Source organism: Hevea brasiliensis, chromosome 15 (genome assembly GCF_030052815.1).
Source record: "Hevea brasiliensis isolate MT/VB/25A 57/8 chromosome 15, ASM3005281v1, whole genome shotgun sequence".
Classification (NCBI taxonomy): Eukaryota; Viridiplantae; Streptophyta; class Magnoliopsida; order Malpighiales; family Euphorbiaceae; genus Hevea; species Hevea brasiliensis.
In genome coordinates this window covers 55901807-55919544 of record NC_079507.1, presented here as the reverse complement: position 1 = coordinate 55919544, position 17738 = coordinate 55901807, and the positions used below count along the sequence as shown (strand labels likewise).

At 34.0% G+C, this 17738-nt stretch overlaps 2 protein-coding genes across 2 annotated transcripts; both read left to right on the top strand.

Moving 5' to 3' along the window:
* Positions 1-8543: 8543 nt before the first annotated feature.
* Positions 8544-9080, top strand: LOC110664993 (uncharacterized). The gene has a single exon (XM_021824918.2). The coding sequence runs from the start codon at positions 8544-8546 to the stop codon at positions 9078-9080; it is 537 nt and encodes a 178-aa protein (XP_021680610.2).
* Positions 9081-12508: 3428 nt separating this feature from the next.
* LOC110665103 (uncharacterized) lies at positions 12509-13350 on the top strand. The gene has a single exon (XM_021825095.2). It carries the CDS (start codon positions 12575-12577, stop codon positions 13082-13084), a length of 510 nt encoding a protein of 169 aa, XP_021680787.2. The 5' UTR covers positions 12509-12574; the 3' UTR covers positions 13085-13350.
* Positions 13351-17738: the final 4388 nt, after the last annotated feature.

The following is a 17738-nucleotide window of genomic DNA, read 5'->3' as shown; positions in this document are numbered from 1 at the left end:
TGTTACCTTCTTTTCCTACCAAATACTCTTAACAGGTATTTTCATAATCTTTTTTTTATTGTTATATATATATATATATATATAAATTTACGATTTATAATCTGAAGTGCGCAGATAATTCTTAAATTTTTATTTCTCAATTCATCACCTTTGATTATGTTTTCAAAGTAAAAATTCTCGTTCTTTGTTCAATAATGGGTGAATTTGATTTTATTTTCTCTCCTTAAACCGTTATAACTACTCTATAAATTTATTTTTCTTCTCTTTGACTATTGGTACTGAATTGGGTTAATCATAATTACTGTGAGACAATAACTCTAAATTTACTCTCTCTCTCTCTCTCTATATATATATATATATTAAAATCATTTTATTTTATTGTTATTTGATATTTCTCTTTAATACTTTAGGTGTGTAGGAGATTTGGATATTCAATCAGTCAATTAAAATTGTCTCTCTTCTATTGAAAATAACTATTATCTTGGAGGTTCCAGATGAGTAGTAATTATAGTACATGACACCGTTTTAGTCCCTTTTAAAATTTTTTAGCATTAAGTTTGTTATTAAATAAAATTTTAAATCAATATTTTAATAATTATTTTATATGTAATTTTCTAGAGTTTTATTTTATTATTGAATTTTATTTCGATTTTGATTAAATAATTGATTTTGTCAACTATCTCTGCATTAGACCCATTAGGATTTCGAGAACAGGCCTTTAATGTATTTATATTGATTGATATTTGACTATAAAATTTACCGATGTGTTACACTGAATTAATTTGAGATTGATTTGATCTTATTCACTCTCTGAAACTATTGAAATACATTATTAGAATTACACTATCAGTTATTATTTGCTATCTGAAATTTTTATTGATTTTGATTGATTTGTACAAATTGATTTTCTATTTTGAATTGGTACCTGTGCCCAGTATCTATTTCTGTTATCTAGCCCCGCCGTGTGGACTATCACGGTATTAGGTTGCATTGTCGAGTCATGCATCATTACAGTTTATGGTTTGCATTAGTATCATATGCATTGATATCTGTGAAGGAGGAGGAAGGTATCTAATATTTGGTAGCGCGCTTACCATCTGGCTTTTGGTGATATGGGGTATCATCACCCTGGTGCACTGTATCATAAAATTTTTATTTAATGAATTTATTTTATATATATGTTTTATGAAATTATTTTATTAATGATTTTGACAGCATGAGCATAATTTTATTGAATAGAAAATTTATTGTGAAATTAATCAAGCGTCTGTCTGTTCCTATTCCGTTGTGTGCTATAATTATCATTCACTGAGTATCTAGCTCAAACCATGTTTTCTCTGTCTGTTATCTGTTTCAGATCAGTAGAATTATGCAACTGATCTAAATATTCGATCCATTTTCTGGAGAGGGACAACTTTGATTTGTTCTCATGGTATGCCCGAATTCATGTTTTCTCGGGCTAATAATTAGTTTAGTTTATTGAATAGTTTAAGTTTTTATTGAAATCTGTAGAGACTCCGCAGTTTACCTATGGGATATTTATGATGTTTATTCAGCATTTTGTTTATTTGGATTTTGTCTATTTTTGAGATTAGTAAGTGACAATATATTCATTCAAGATACTCTGATAAGGCTTGCATGATTTAAGAATACTTAAATTATGCGCCGGTCACGATTCAGAATTTTGGGTCGTGACATAATTAAAAGTTAAAAAGGAAAAAATCCAAAATTTTTGAATGGTCTTTCACCGTTTTTCAGCGATTCTGATGTGGGATCGGACCCAAACCACTGGCATTTAACTCATCTTTCTCTGGGCTAATAGATCCGACCAACCCCTCTCCCTATCGTTGCTGAAATCTGGCAAATCGAGGAGAGAGAAACAAAAAATTTAAGGCTGATTTTGGCCAATCCAATTGTTTGATTGATGATCTGAGACCACCGATGGACTTAAAGCCACAAAATTTTCAACATAAGACTTATCCCACTCTGATCACTGAGATAAAAATAAAAAAGGAGAACTCACTTTTCACATGCACCCTTCCTGTATTTTTCAGCTTGATAAACTTTTACACCTCTGTCATACCATGATTTTGAATAATATGGATCTGATTTTATTGGAAAGGCAGCTGTTAGCTGCCACTTATTTTGCATTTATTTAGGGCATTTGTTTAAGAATTTTTGTGTACATATCTGTTCTTACCTTTTGTTGTATGATTCTGATACAATTTTGGTAGTTTAGCTTGATTAGTAACCTATTTGTTAGCTGTAATTTTTTATATATATCTTTGATTTCTGGGGCAATAAAGATCAGGATTCTTATTCTAAAATTTCTTAGTTCTTTTACATGATATCAGAGCCATGGCTGATGAAAAGAAAAATGAGAGTTCTAGATCAGGGAAGAAAACTTCTAGTTCTTACACACTGAATTCGAATGACAACCCAGGTAACTTGATTACCCAAGTTCAGTTGAAGGGCGAGAATTGCGAAGAATGGGTGCGAGCTATGCGGACTGCATTGCGAGCCAAAAAGAAATATGATTTTATTGATGGATCTATCAAGCAACCAGCAGATGATTCACTAGAACTCGAAGATTGGTGGATGGCTAACTCTATGCTGGTTTCTTGGGTGTTTAACACCATTGAACCGACTCTTCGCTCGACCATCTCTCACATGGAGAACGTAAAGGATCCGTGGGAGGATATTAAACAGAGGTTCTCGATTGGGAATGGTCCATGAATGCAGCAATTGAGATCGAATCTGGTGAATTGTAGGCAGGAAGGTCAACCGATCGTGTCCTATTTCAGAAGACTCAAAACATTATGGGATGAAATAAACAACTATGATTAGATACCAATGTGTATCTGTGCAGGCTGCAGATGCAATCTTACCATTGAATTGGAAAGAAAGCGTGAAGAAGAGAGAGTTCATCAGTTTTTGATGGGCTTGGATGAAGAAGGATAGGGAACAGTGCACTCTAATATTTTGAGCACTGAACCCTTACCCAATTTGAATCTGCCTATGCTATGGTTGTTCAGCAAGAGCGGGTTCGAACAATAACACGAACCAAGGAAGAAAGAGGCAATCCTATGAGTTTTGCAATTCGAGCAGGTAGTCGAAATTCAGGGGGGGATAAAGACAAATCCTCAACTTGTTCTAATTGCAACCGAGAGGGACATGATGCTGAAAGTTGTTTCCAGCTGATAGGTTATCCAGAATGGTGGGGTAATAGACCACGTGGAACTTCTGCTGGATGAGGAGGTGGTCAAAAGCGTGGCAATGGAGCAGGACGTAGCAAGGGAGGAGTTGCTCGTGCCAACGCCACACAAGCAACTAGAGTTGATGGTGGGCGTGGAATTGTGACAGATTCAGATCGAAAGGGTCTTAGTAGATTAAATGAAGAGCAGTGGGCTGCTTAGCTGGGCATGTTGAATTCTTGTCAGAATGGTGGCAATGAGAGGCTAACAGGTACACAGAAGATATTTCCTTGGATTATTGACACAGGAGCTTCCCATCATATGACAGGAACATTGGCATTTTTTAGTGAATTGCGTGACATTGTGCCATGCTCAGTCGGGTTACCTAATGGAGAAAAGACTTTGGCGGTGAAAGAAGGAACTGTGTTGCTTAGAGGAGACTTGAAATTGCAACGAGTCCTTTATGTGCCAAATTTGAATTGCAATATGATCTCTGTATCACGACTACTTAATGATTCAAATTTGGTTATTCAACTCACTAACAAAATTTATGCTATACAGGACCTAAATTCGAGGAACCTGATTGGAGTGGGTGAGCAATGCGAGGGGCTGTACTTTCTCAAGGGAGTGACATCGGTACATGCTTGCAAGGTAACTGATGTGGGGTCTTTTGAGCTTTGGCATAAGAGAATGGATCATCCTTCTTATAAGGTGGTAGAGTTAATTCCAGAAGCTAGTAGCATAGTTAGGAAAACGAATAAAACTTGTGAAGTTTGTTTTAGAGCAAAGCAAACAAGAGAGATTTTCTTTTCTTGTGACAATAAAGCTGATGGTTGTTTTGAATTGATACATTGTGATTTGTGGGGACCTTATAGAGTCCCAACTTCTTGTGGAGCAATTTACTTCTTAACAATTATTGATGATTACTCTCGTGCTATTTAGATATATTTGCTGAATGGAAAACAAGAAGTAGCTTGTGTTCTTAAGAAATTTGTTGTGATGGTTAAACGCCAATTTGAAAAAAATGTGAAAATTGTTAGAAGTGATAACAGAAGTGAATTTATATGCTTGAAAGAATATTTTGATGAACAAGGGATGTTGCATCAGACTTCCTGTGTAGGAACACCTCAACAAAATGGTCGAGTGCAAAGAAAACATTGCTATATTCTTAATGTGGCAAGAGCCTTGTGTTTCCAAGCCAATTTACCCATAGAATTTTGGGGAGAATGTGTACTTGCAGCCGGGTATTTGATTAATAGGATTTCATCTATGTTATTAAATGGTAAAACCCCATATGAGATGCTCTTTGGGAAAGTACCTTCTTACAAACACGTTCGGGTTTTCGGTTGTTTGTGCTATACACATAATCTTAATCGAGATAAAGATAAATTTGGTAGTAGAAGTCGTAGGTGTGTTTTTGTTGGGTATCCATTTGAAAAGAAGGGATGGAGATTGTATGATTTGGAAACTAAAGAATACTTTGTATCAAGAGACGTGGTATTCACTGAAACAAAATTTCCATATGCAAATGAGAAAACAATGGGTGATGAACTCATTAAAAATGGAGTTGAGGAGTTGAGGGATGAAGTTGATGGTTTAGAGAACAACTTGGGAAAGGAGCACGATGAAAGTGTAGGTAGAGAAAGTGAGGTGAATACTGAAACAGAAGAATTGATCCATGAAAACAGTGAGGGAGTGGATAGAGGTGAAGTTGTTGAAGAGCAACTAGGTAGGGGACAAAGGGCCAAGCAACCTAGTGTTCGTTTGAAGGATTATGTGACAAACACCATCAAAACAAGCCCCTCGGTATGCTCACCTTCCCAATCTGATTCCTCAGGTACGCCTTACTCTATAGCATATTATGTGGGTTATGATAAATTCTCTGCACAACACCCATATTTTTTGGTAGCCATTACTACAAGACATGAACTAAGCTCTTATGCAGAAGCAGTTAAGGACGAACAGTGGAGAGCGGCTATGAGAAAAGAAATACAGGCTTTGGAGGATAATGGTACATGGACAGTTGAAAATCTTCCATTTGGGAAGAAAGCAATAGGAAGCAAGTGGGCATACAAAATTAAATACAATTCTAATGGAAGTGTTGAACGATACAAGGCGCGGTTAGTAATATTGGGAAATAATCAAGTTGAAGGCATAGATTATCAGGAGACTTTTGCTCCTACAGCAAAAATGGTTACTGTGTGCACCTTTCTTGTCGTTGCGGCTACAAAGAATTGGGAACTCCATCAGATGGATGTCCAAAATGCTTTCTTACACGGTGATTTAGAGGAAGAGGTTTACATGAAGATGCCGCCTGGATTTGCTTCTCAATCACCAGGGAAGGTTTGTAAACTCCGAAAATCTCTATACGGTTTGCGGCAAGCACCTAGATGTTGGTTTGCGAAATTGGCTGCATCTCTGAAAGCTTATGGATTTCAGTAATCATATTCATATTACTCTTTGTTCACTTTTCGAGCTAGGACTATTCAATTGAATGTGCTTATTTATATGGATGACCTTATTATCTCCAGCAATGATGTTTCCGCTGTACAAAAATTCAAGAACTATTTGAGTCGTTGATTTTATATGAAAGACTTGGGGAAGTTGAAATTTTTCTTAGGGATTGAAGTAGCCAGAAACTCGAATGGTATTTTCTTGTGTCAATGTAAGTATGCGTTGTATGTAATTTCAGAAGTTGGATTACTGGGTTGTAAGCCGGCTAAAACTCCTCTTGAACAAAATCACAAGCTAGCCCTTACCGAGAGTGATGATGTGGATGACCCTGCTCAGTATAGGCATCTGATGGGATGACTTATTTATCTAACAACCCTGCTCAGTATAGGCATCTGGTGGGATGACTTATTTATCTAACAATAACTCGGCACGAGTTGTCTTATTGTGTGCATATTCTTGCTCACTTCATGCAACAACCGAAGAAAGCTCATTGGGAGGCAGCTGTTAGAGTTGTGCATTATTTGAAAGGAAATCCAGGTCAGGGTATACTACTGCATGCTAATTGTGATCTCAAATTGTTTGCTTACTGTGATTCTGATTGGCTAGCTGTCCTTTGACGAGACGGTCTTTGACCGGTTATTTTGTTCTTTTGGGTGAATCCCCTATCTCGTGGAAGACTAAAAAGCAATAAACAGTGTCTCGCTCATCCGTTGAAGCTTAATATCGGTCTATGAGTACTACAACTTGTGAACTTAAATGGTTGAAAGGATTATTGAATTCTCTTGGTGTGGCGCATACTGAATCTATGAATTTGTATTGTGATAATCCGACAGCTCTGCATATAGCTGCTAATCCTGTCTATCATGAACGTACCAAGCATATTGAAGTGGATTGTCATTTTATCCGTGATGAGATATTGAATGGTAACATTCGAACAAATTATGTACATAGTTCAATGCAACCTGCGGATATCTTCACAAAGGCGTTGGGAAAGGATCAGTTTGACTTTCTTCTTCACAAGTTGGGCATTCGAGATCTCCATGCTCCAACTTGAGGGGGGTATTGGAAAGCAGCTGCCACTTATTTTGCATTTATTTAGGGCATTTGTTTAGGAATTTTTGTGTACATATCTGTTCTTACCTTTTGTTGTATGATTCTGATACAATTTTGGTAGTTTAGCTTGATTAGGAACCTATTTGTTAGCTGTAATTTTTTATATATATCTTTGATTTCCGGGGCAATAAAAATCAGAATTCTTATTCCAAAATTTCTTAGTTCTTTTACAGATTTCCACTTTCTTTGATGTCTCAAGCTCTAAACATAAAATAAAATGACAAGTCAAGACTCAATCTTCATATGGAAATTGTGAGAGTCTTATCACAGAAAGAGAGAGACGGAGAAGGAAAAAAAAAAAAAAAAGAAGAAGAAGAACCAAGAAACTTACAGGTTTCTGAGAATTATCAAGATACCAAGGAGCAGAAGACATATCCACCGGAATATGAAGATTAATCTCACTTCCATCCTCGTCAACCTCAGCAGGTGCAAGCCCTGCTTTACGCGCTTCTTCCAATTCAATTTGCTTCCTATGATCCTCCCTAGACTTAAATGCAACTGCAAGGCAACAATAAAGGCAGAAACTAGTTAGCTTCCCATGCCTTGTTAACTCCAGGAAGATTAAAAACTAGCATAATACAAAAATAGAAGAACTTTGATCGAGTAATACTATTGAGTATCCAAACAGAAACGTAAATATGAGATATTGAAGAGAAACCATAAAAATACCTGTTGCTGTTGCCGTGTTGGATCCTGTAAATGCGAGAGACGCAAACTCAACGATTCCAGTAAGTAATTTTGACACACAAACTCAGATTTTGTACCAATTCTCTCAAAGAATTGTTACAAATTCGATGAACCTCTACTACCCTTCCATATGGCCACAAGCTTCAGCTTTTATAGGGGAAAGAAGTCGGCCACTATACAAGCCTAATTTTATTTGGATTTGGTTTCGGTTTACATCACCGAAATATTTAATCTTTGTAAATAATTTTTAGTGAAACTCTAGAGCTCTGGAGGGAAGTGTGGCCTCCTTATGAGGCTTGGGCTTTCATTCATGGGCTTCGTCCTACCCTTTTAGCATGGTTGGACCCATGATGTTGCTAGAATTTAAACATTCTGATATCCATATTTTATCCCAATTTTTAAATTATCAGATAAATACTTAATTGTAAAAATAGAAATTTTCAATTTTTAGATAAAAATAGCAAATTTTGAACAAATTCTTCAATTCAAATGAATCGGACTTTAAAAGTAACTTACAATTCATTCAATGTATCCAAAATCTAAAATGACATATAATATTGAGAGTTGAATTCCATGATTTTAATTATCCAACTTGATTTTGATCTGTTTGAATTGTATCAAATAATCTAAGTAATAAGGCCACCAAGAAAATTCCAGCAGAATGGTTTTGGAATCCGACAATATTATGGTCTCCAAACCATACCAGAGAAAAAAATTATTCTGGGAAGACCAATGGGTCAACACATGAAGTCCACAAGATAAAACCAGGCATAATTTTGATCTTGATAAGCCCCCAGAACTGGATCATAAGTCTTCCATTCTAGAATGAAGGAATTATCCAAAAGAAAATGACTGCAAATAATTAGGTAATGATCTAATTTATTATATATTATAATGCTGAAATTAAGAGAAAATTTTGATTAATTAGTGCCAATCGGCTCAATATTCTTTTGTTGAAATTAATTTGGACCAGTCAGACCTGTCAATGTTATTATTCATTTAATTAATTATGCTATAGATCAAAACCACTATATATACACATAAAGATTCCCACAAACCCAGCAGTGAACTCTGACAGCAAGAAACTGAGTAAAAATGGGTATTTGCAGCTCACATGAAATAACCCCAGCGGCCACAGCAAAGCTCATCCTCCAAGATGGCCAGCTTGAGGAATTCTCCTACCCAGTTAAGGTTTCACAGATACTAAAAGGAAACCACAGCTATTTCGTATGCAAAGCTGATGATATGGACTATAATGCCTGCATTCCAGCCATTGATGGTGATGAAGAGCTTCAACTAGGTCAGCTTTACTTTGTGCTGCCTGTAAATTGGATAAATAGTCGGCTTAGCCCTCGTGATATGGCTGCCTTGGCTGTTAAAGCAAGTTTGGCTCTTAAGTCCAGTGGCGGACACAAGATTTTGCCTGGGATAAGAAGGATTGTTCCCATGTTATATGCTAGTAACAAGAAGGCTGTGGAGTGCAGTAGAATGGTCGGCAATGGCTGTGGTGGTTGCGGTGACGGTGACAGCCACAGTGGAAAAGGATTGGAGGTGAAGAGGAAAGGGAGGAGCGTTGGTCGGAGAAGAAGTAAAATATATAGACCGAACTTAAGCGTCATCACGGAGGAATAAGAACATTTGTGAAAGTATTCTTTCTACAAATTCTAATCTCAGTAATTAGGTTGTAGAAATTTTAAATACTGAGAACAGTTTTATAGAATAATTTTTATGTTAAACATTTCCAATAAAATATAATTGGAAAAGAAATCAATTCTCATAGAAATCAAGTCTCATACTCGCCAGAAATTACCTGCCCCAGATGCAACTAACTCTAGAAAAATGCATATAACAAGAGGCACAAGCTAATGATAATGAAAATGAAAGTATATATCAAGTAATAAATAAAGAATGTAATTATTGTGACATAATTAATGCTAGCCAATCAATAAAAATTAAATAGTGAATGGTAATAATTAGTGGTTGAAGCTTGAATGGTAAATAGACTTTGAATATTGTGTGCATGGGGGAAGAATTTTGGGAATTTTGGAATGTTGTTGAAATTAATGTTAAATTTTTTTAGTTTATAAAAGTAATCTGATTAAGATTTGAGTTGATTTTTTTTAATTTTAAAAATAATTATAATATACTTATTAATGTTAAAATATGTTAAATTGGTATAATTACTGTAACTTAATTTAGTGTACCATGCCTTGTGGTAACAAGGTTGAAGTTGCCCATGTAGTGTTTGGCATTATCCAAGGGAAAGCACTTAGTAGCTGTGTGTTAATCGTATGGAAAGGGTAATAAAGCCTCGAAGCCACCGGCTGATGTTGCTTCTTGAAATTTTATGTTAATTGATGAATGGGTGGTTGGTCTAACGGGGTGAAATGAATTTCAATCTGATTATATTTTTAATACTCGAATCTATCACAAAAATTTTATATATTTTAAATAATAATCAATATAAAATATATATTTTTATTAATAATTTACATTTTAAAAAAATTTAATAATTTCATAAAATATTTAAATTCTATTTATTTAAATAAAATATATAAAATTTATAAATATTATTATAAAATATATTTTTTTTATATTTAATTAATTATAAGTGATATCTAGCGTATAAATTTGAAATTTAATATAAATATTATTTCTTAAATTTGACCTTATTTGAAATTAGATTATATCTTACTCGTTACTCCAATCAATCCTAATAGAATTCGATCGGGTTAAATACCTAAAAAATATTCGATATTTTACCATCCTTATCGCAAACATGATATTATTATTATCGGATTATATTTGATTTTATATATTTTAATTAATAATCTACATAAAAATATTTTTTAAATTATTTATATTTTAAAATTAATAATTTTATAAAATATTTAAGTTTTATTTATTTATATAAAATATAAATATTATTATATAAATTATATTTTATATTTTAATTATTTATATAAATAACTTCGGCTAATAAGTACCTGTATATAAAACACAATCCAAATTCAATAGAGATATTATTTTTGAAGTTCAAATCCGATAATATATACTACATGAAATCATCCAAATAAGTTTCAATGAAATCGAACATTAAAAATATATGATTAATTACAATCCCTAAGTTTGTTTATAAAAAAAAATAGCGATAATAATAAATTAAGAAAAAAGAAAAAGCTGATTTGGGATAAGTAATCATAATCACTAATCTAGAAATTTTTTTTTACATGTTTTATGTTTACATTTTGTTGAGTTAGGGGTGAAACATTTTATAGTATAAAAGAATTATAGCCTAATGAGACGGCCACAAAGCACTACCAAAAATACACAATGCCACCTGATGTGGCAATGCGAAGTTAGCTAATTATAACATTTTTTTTTCTTTTAACTCAAAATAATAGACCAGCGATTTTTTTTTTAATTTATTTAATTTTGATTGGAATTTTTAATTTCAAATTTTAATATTATTAAATTAATATATTAATTAAGCTATATATATATATATATATATATATAGAACATTGTGTAATAATAATAATAATATTATTATTTTATTGCTAGATGTAAAGATTCACTGATGAGAAAATAAGTAATGGATCATAGCCCATAGCCCAGTTACAAGAGAGGCTTAATATAAAACGTGACTAAGAGGGTCAATAATAAACGAAGCCCAAGCTCACAAGTTCTAATCCTAAGCTGAACGCTAGGAAGCTAAAGATGCAACGATGCCTGCATGCACACAGCTAGACTTATGCCAGTACCTTCGCCTAACATTCAATCCCACTGGCACCAGCAATCATCAGAAGTGCTAAAACATGAGAAGCATGAACCAGCAATAACCATGCAAGGATCAGAATAGAGAAAGAGGCATATCACCAAAACACCAGCATAATGCCTCCTGATCATCAAAAACTGGTTCAACAACAAAAACTCTATAAGAGGAGAATGGTAGAGAGTCCGAATTCTCAGTCCTGTGTAGTCGTTGGTGGGGGGCTCACATTCACCTTTCGCCGACATCAGGGACTAAGAAGCCCTACCTCCTTCGTAGACATAAAGCCAAACAAGTCCAACCCAAAGCCAAAGACAATAACACAAACAAATCCTCTACAAACTAGTCTCTAGTAGCACAGTTCTGTGAGAAACAATGGGGAGGGCGTGACCTACTAGGCCAGGTAGAGAAGGATGCTTGCCTTGCCCAGTAAGGATAGGAGAAGCCTAAAGCAGGTAGAGACGCTCCAACTAAAGACCCAAAAAGAGGGAAAAAAAATTGAGAGAGAAATCCCTCTGATTGAGCATCAAGGTTCTTGGATCTATTTGAGCATCCTTGTTTTGTTTTGCACTTTCTTCAGATTTTTTTCCATTAATATTTGTTGTCTTAAATTGAGTTTACTGGAAAGGTTTGCTTACCGAATTTTAGAATGGACAATGTTTGTTAAATTTTCTTGGATGTTTATTAATAAAATAAATTACTTATAAAAAAAATCTTTCTCCAAAAATCTAAAAAGGAAAAAAAGGAAATTCTTTTATAGAAAATATATTTTATATTATATAATTTATACATTATGTGAAGTATTTTTTTTATTAGGCTGACAAATTAAACAATTTATGATGAAGGAAATTTATTTTTTTTAAAAACTATTTTATTAACTAAAATAAATATTTTTAGTAGTTTTTTAAAGTTCTTTAAAAAATTTTAGTTACATCCATATATAACTAATTCCTTTCTCTCTTCTTTTTCTATTTCCCGTGAATTTAGAATTTTTTTTTTCAATTCATTAGTGAAATAGTGAAATCATATATTTATTATTAATGTTTTTTTATTAATTTAACTACGATTAAGATTCACATTTTAAGTTTTATATTTTTAAAAATGACTTTAGTATTATTAAATTAAAATTTATTAATGATTTATCATCATCTTTATTAGGTGAAATTAAATTATTATTATTATTATTATTATTATTATTATTATTATTATTATGAAAGCACTAAATTAGTTTGAATTTTTACCGATATTTTTATTGACAAAATTAATTAAAGGAAATTACGTGGAAAAAAAAAATTATAGCTTAACCCTCGCTCCTCCGCTCCGCAACCCTAATGAACGCGCAAAAGATAAAAAGATGGGAATTTGCAGCTCCTGTGGGCCAAGCACGGTGGCCACGGCGAAACTAATCCTTGAAGATGGCCGGCTCGAAGAATTCCAGGTCGCAGTTAGGGTTTCACAGATATTACAAAGAAATCCTAGTTGTTTCATATGCAACGCAGATGACTTGGGCTTTGATGACCACGTTTCAGCCATTAATGATGATGAAGAGCTGGAGTTGGGTCAGCTTTACTTCGAATTGCCAGTTAGCTGGTTGGACTGTCCCATTAAGGCTGAAGAAATAGCTGCCTTGGCTGTAAAGGCAAGTTCGGCTATAAAGATTGGTCGTAGAGATGGGTGTTGTTGGTTTGGGTTGAGGAGTGTGGATCTGGTAGAGTTGAATAGCAAGAAACCTGTGGAGGATAACCCATTGGTGATAGGCAGTAGTGATGGTGGTGGTTATATTGGAGGACTGGTGGCAAGGAGGAGTGGTGGTGGCAGAGAAAGGAAATTTATTAATAAGTTGAGTGCTATTTTAGAAGAGTAAGGAGACTAATATATTTATATGTTGTTAATTTGATGGTTTTGCCATTGCTGCAGGTTTATCATAAGTTGTTCCCCTTCACTTTGTACAGAATTTTGGAGCTACAAGAGATTTCATCACTTTTCTTCTTATTTGTGTCTCTAAATGCCTTGAATCCAAGTGATCTCTCCCTGCAACCTTTATAATTGTATCTAATTTCATTTCAAGCGTTTCTGCTTTCTGTTCTAGTGATCTTATTCAGAGCCAAAGGATTTATAATAGCATATGAAAATTCAGATTGTATTTTGAAATAAAATTAGAATAAATTGAATTAGTTGATTAATTACTTGGATTTGTAAAATAGGCAAGAGCATATGTAAGTTGGCTTAGTAACCTCTCCTTATATATGCATCAAATAAACTTCTGGTACTACCATATAGAATTCTATATGGATAGGGATAACCCTCTTCACTGGATAGAGTTATATTTGGACTAGGACTACTGTCTTGTAAGACGAATTCTACAATATCTGAATCATAATATTTCAAGTTAAATGATAGTTGATATCATGGTGTCATGAGCGGGCTATTTATCTGAAAGTTCAAGTCACCGAATTAAATACTTGAATGTTTCGGGTATCAATTATGATAGTGGTTGAATATTAATGTTTGTTAGTGAAAAATTATATTCACTAATTAATTAATTAGAAATGGTCCTGATGCTGAGGGTCACTATCAGAAGTAAGTATTTATTTCCATAGGCAACAAGAAAATTGAGGCAGGTGAATTCTAGGATTGTTTATCAAGTCAAGATTTTTAATTATTTTTTTATTTCAAAAAATAAAATATATTAATTGTTTGAAACAAGCAAATTATTATTTCAGGTTGCTCTATAACAATGATTTGATGTTAGCTAGATATTATGTAATTACCTGTTTTTTATAATTCTGTTTGTTTCACGGAAAATGACTTGCATATTCTAAAATAATATTTTTTATGAAAATATTTTTATTATTTCATTGTAATATTAAATTAATAATATTTATTTATTTTTTATGAAACTCCACCTAAATAGTTTGCGCTTAGCCGATCCCAAGCCCGGATAAAGGAGGAGGGTTGCGGTAGGTGACAACTAGCGTAAAAATTTCATCACACCTTATGATATGGATTCAAATGATATAAACGTTGGGGCGTCCTCTACTTACGACGAGTTACATCGGAGCCCCGGTGTAGTGAGAAATATGCAAGGGTGTAGGGCATTCACTGAAAGCGACGGGCCATGCTGGCACCTGGGTGTGGTGTTAAGTGAGTAAGGGTTCTACATCATAGACGGGTGTGAGTAAAGAAGTTGGTCCATAGGACAAATAGTAGAACAGATAGTGGAATAGAACACAAAGTAGACATAGAAAACAATAGAAGATATCATAGAAGGAGACCAATTAGGAATGAACAGGATAGGAGGAGGATCAAGGTTGGTACTTGGAATGTTGGATCACTTACAGGAAAATTAATGGAGCTCGTGGATACCTTGGAAAGGAGAAGGGTGAATATTGCTTGCATTCAGGAGACTAAATGGGTATGAAAGAAAAGCAAGAAAGTGGATAATTCAGGGTACAAACTGTGGTTTACTGGAAAAGAGAGAAACAAGAACGGAGTGGGCATAATCATAGACAGGACATTGAAAGACGCTATAATAGCTGTGAAAAGAGTAGGAGATAGAATTATACTAGTAAAAATAGTACTAGAAGGAGAAACAATAAATGTAGTTAGTGCTTATGCCCCACAAATAGGACTAGATAGTGAGAGTAAACAAAGGTTTTAGGAAGATATTGATGATTTAATGCAAAGCATACCGAATAAAGAGAATGTTTTCACTAGTGAAGATTTGAATGGACATGTAGGAAGTGATAGGCAAGGTTATGAGAATGTTCATGGAGATTTTGGTTTGGACAGTCGAAATGAGAAGGGAAAAAGTATCCTAGATTTTGCTATGACATATGACATAATACTAGCAAATATCTACTTTATAAAAAGAGAGTCACATTTAGTGACTTTCAAAAGTGGGCAACATAGAAGCCAAATCGACTTCCTCTTAACCAGGAAGACAAATAGAGCTCTATGCAAGGATTGCAAGGTCATTCCAGAAGAGGCTTTAACAAGTCAACATCGGTTAGTGGTCTTGGATGTCAAGTTTAGGAACAATTCAAGTAAGGTCAGAAGAAATAATGTAGCTCAAACAAAGTGGTGGGAGTTTAAAGGAGTAAAGCAAGTGAAGTTCAAAAATGAGTTTCTCGAGTTCGAAGCATGGAAGCTAGATATGGAGGCTAATGATATGTGGATACAAATGACATCAAAGATTAGAGAAATAGCTAGAAAAGTACTTGGAGAGTCTAAAGGACATGGACTACCCTCAAAAGAGAGATGGTGGTGGAATAAGGAAGTACAAAAGGCAGTGAAGAGAAAAAAGAAATGGTATAAGAAATTACCTAAATGTGATAATAATGAGACATATGAATAGTACAAGATAGCAAAGAAAGAGGCAAAAAAGGCAGTTAGTCAAGCAAGAGCACAGGCCTTTGAAAAGTTATATGAGAACTTGGAACTAAAGGAGGGGAGAAAGATATTTATAGATTAGCAAGGAGGAGAGAAAGGAAATGTCAAGATCTCAATCAAATTAGGTGCATTAAGGATAAAGAAGGAAAAGTGTTGGTGAAAGATGAGGACATTAAAAAAAGATGGAGAAATTATTTTAATGATCTCTTTAATAATAGTCAAAATAGTAATAGCGTGAATATAGACTGTAGATAAATAGAAAAGAATGTGAATTATACAAGAAGGATTAGATCTTTAGAAGTAAAGAAAGCACTTAAGAGAATGAAAGTGGGTAAAGCCTGTGGACCCGATGGAATACCAATTGAAGTGTGGAAGTGTTTGGAAGATATGGGAGTGGCATGGTTAACTAAATTATTTAACAAGATTCCAAACTCAAAGAAAATGCCTGATGAATGGAGGAGGAGTATTTTAGTACCTATTTTTAAAAATAAGGGAGACATATAGAGTTGCTCAAATTGTAGGGGAATTAAACTCATGAGCCATACTATGAAGTTATGGGAGAGAGTTGCGGAGCATTGACTACGTCATGATACTTTTATCTCTCTTAATCAATTTGGCTTCATGCCCGGTTGTTCAACTATGGAAGCAATCTTTCTCATTAGAAGGTTGATGGAGAAATATAGAGATGTGAAGAAAAATCTACACATGGTTTTTATTGATTTGGAGAAGGCTTATGATAGTGTTCCAAAAGATGTCTTATGGAGTGTGTTAAAATAAAAGAGGGTATCTATTATGTACATACAAGTGTTGAAAGATATGTATGAAGGAGCAACTATTATTGTGCACGCAGTTAAAGGGGACACAAGAGATTTTCCGATCTCAATTAGATTACACCAAGGATCAGCTATAAGCCCTTACCTTTTTACATTAGTTTTAGATGAATTGACGAAACATATACAAGAGAGTATTCCTTGGTGCATGATGTTTGCGGATGATATTGTTTTGATAGATGAGACCCGAGAAGGAGTCAATAGAAAGCTAGAGCTTTGGAGAAGTACTCTAGAGTCAAAAGGCTTTAAGTTAAGTAGAACGAAGACAGAATACATGCATTGCAAGTTCAGTGAAAGCCAAACTGGTGATAGGGAATGAGTTAGTTTGGATGGAGTGGTACTGTCCCAAAGTAATCACTTTAAATATCTCGGCTCAGTCCTTCAAGTAGATGGAGGATGTGAGGAGGATGTTAGTCATAGGATTAAAGCCGGATGGTTGAAGTGGAGACGTGCCACGGGAGTTTTATGTGATCGCAAGATTTCCAATAAGTTAAAAGGAAAATTTTACCGTACAGCCATACGACCGGCTATGTTATATGGTAGTGAGTGTTGGGCACTGAAAGAGTCGTATATGTCTAAGATAAGAGTTGCGGAGATGAGAATGTTAAGGTGGATGAGTGGTCATACTAGACTAGATAAAATCCGTAATAAGATTATTAGAGAAAAGTTAGAGTGGTGCCAATTGAGGATAAGTCGAGAGAAGGGAGATTAAGGTGGTTTGGTCATGTGAAGCGTAAACATACGGAGGTTCCAGTTAGACAAGTAGAGCACATTAGTTTAGAGGATAGAAAGAAAAAAAAGGGGTAGACCTAAATTGACTTGGAGGAGACTAGTACAACGACCTAGAAACATTATACATTTCTGAGAATTTAACCCAAAATCGTTTAGAGTGGAGAAAACGAATCCATATAGCTGATCCCAAATTTTTGAGATAAAAACTTAGTTGAGTTGAGTTATGAGTGTACTCACATTTTAATAAAATTTTTAAAGTTTAGAAAATAAAAAATGATTTTTTCTTTTGAAAAATAGAATTCATTTTTATTAAAAATAACTTAATTTTCTTTTGAATAGAAAAATATTTTCCATTGATCAATTTTTTTGAATAGTCACAAGCACGAAACCTCAGTTTAGTATTGATTTATATTATTTATTGAATCTGTTTCGATGGGTTTGGTAAGCTTATTATGAACATGCGAGATTATATGGATATATCATGGGAGTTTCAATTCCATTTTTAAAGATATTTTCAAAAAAGTTTATTTTGTTATTCCTGTGAAGTTTTGAGATTGAATATTT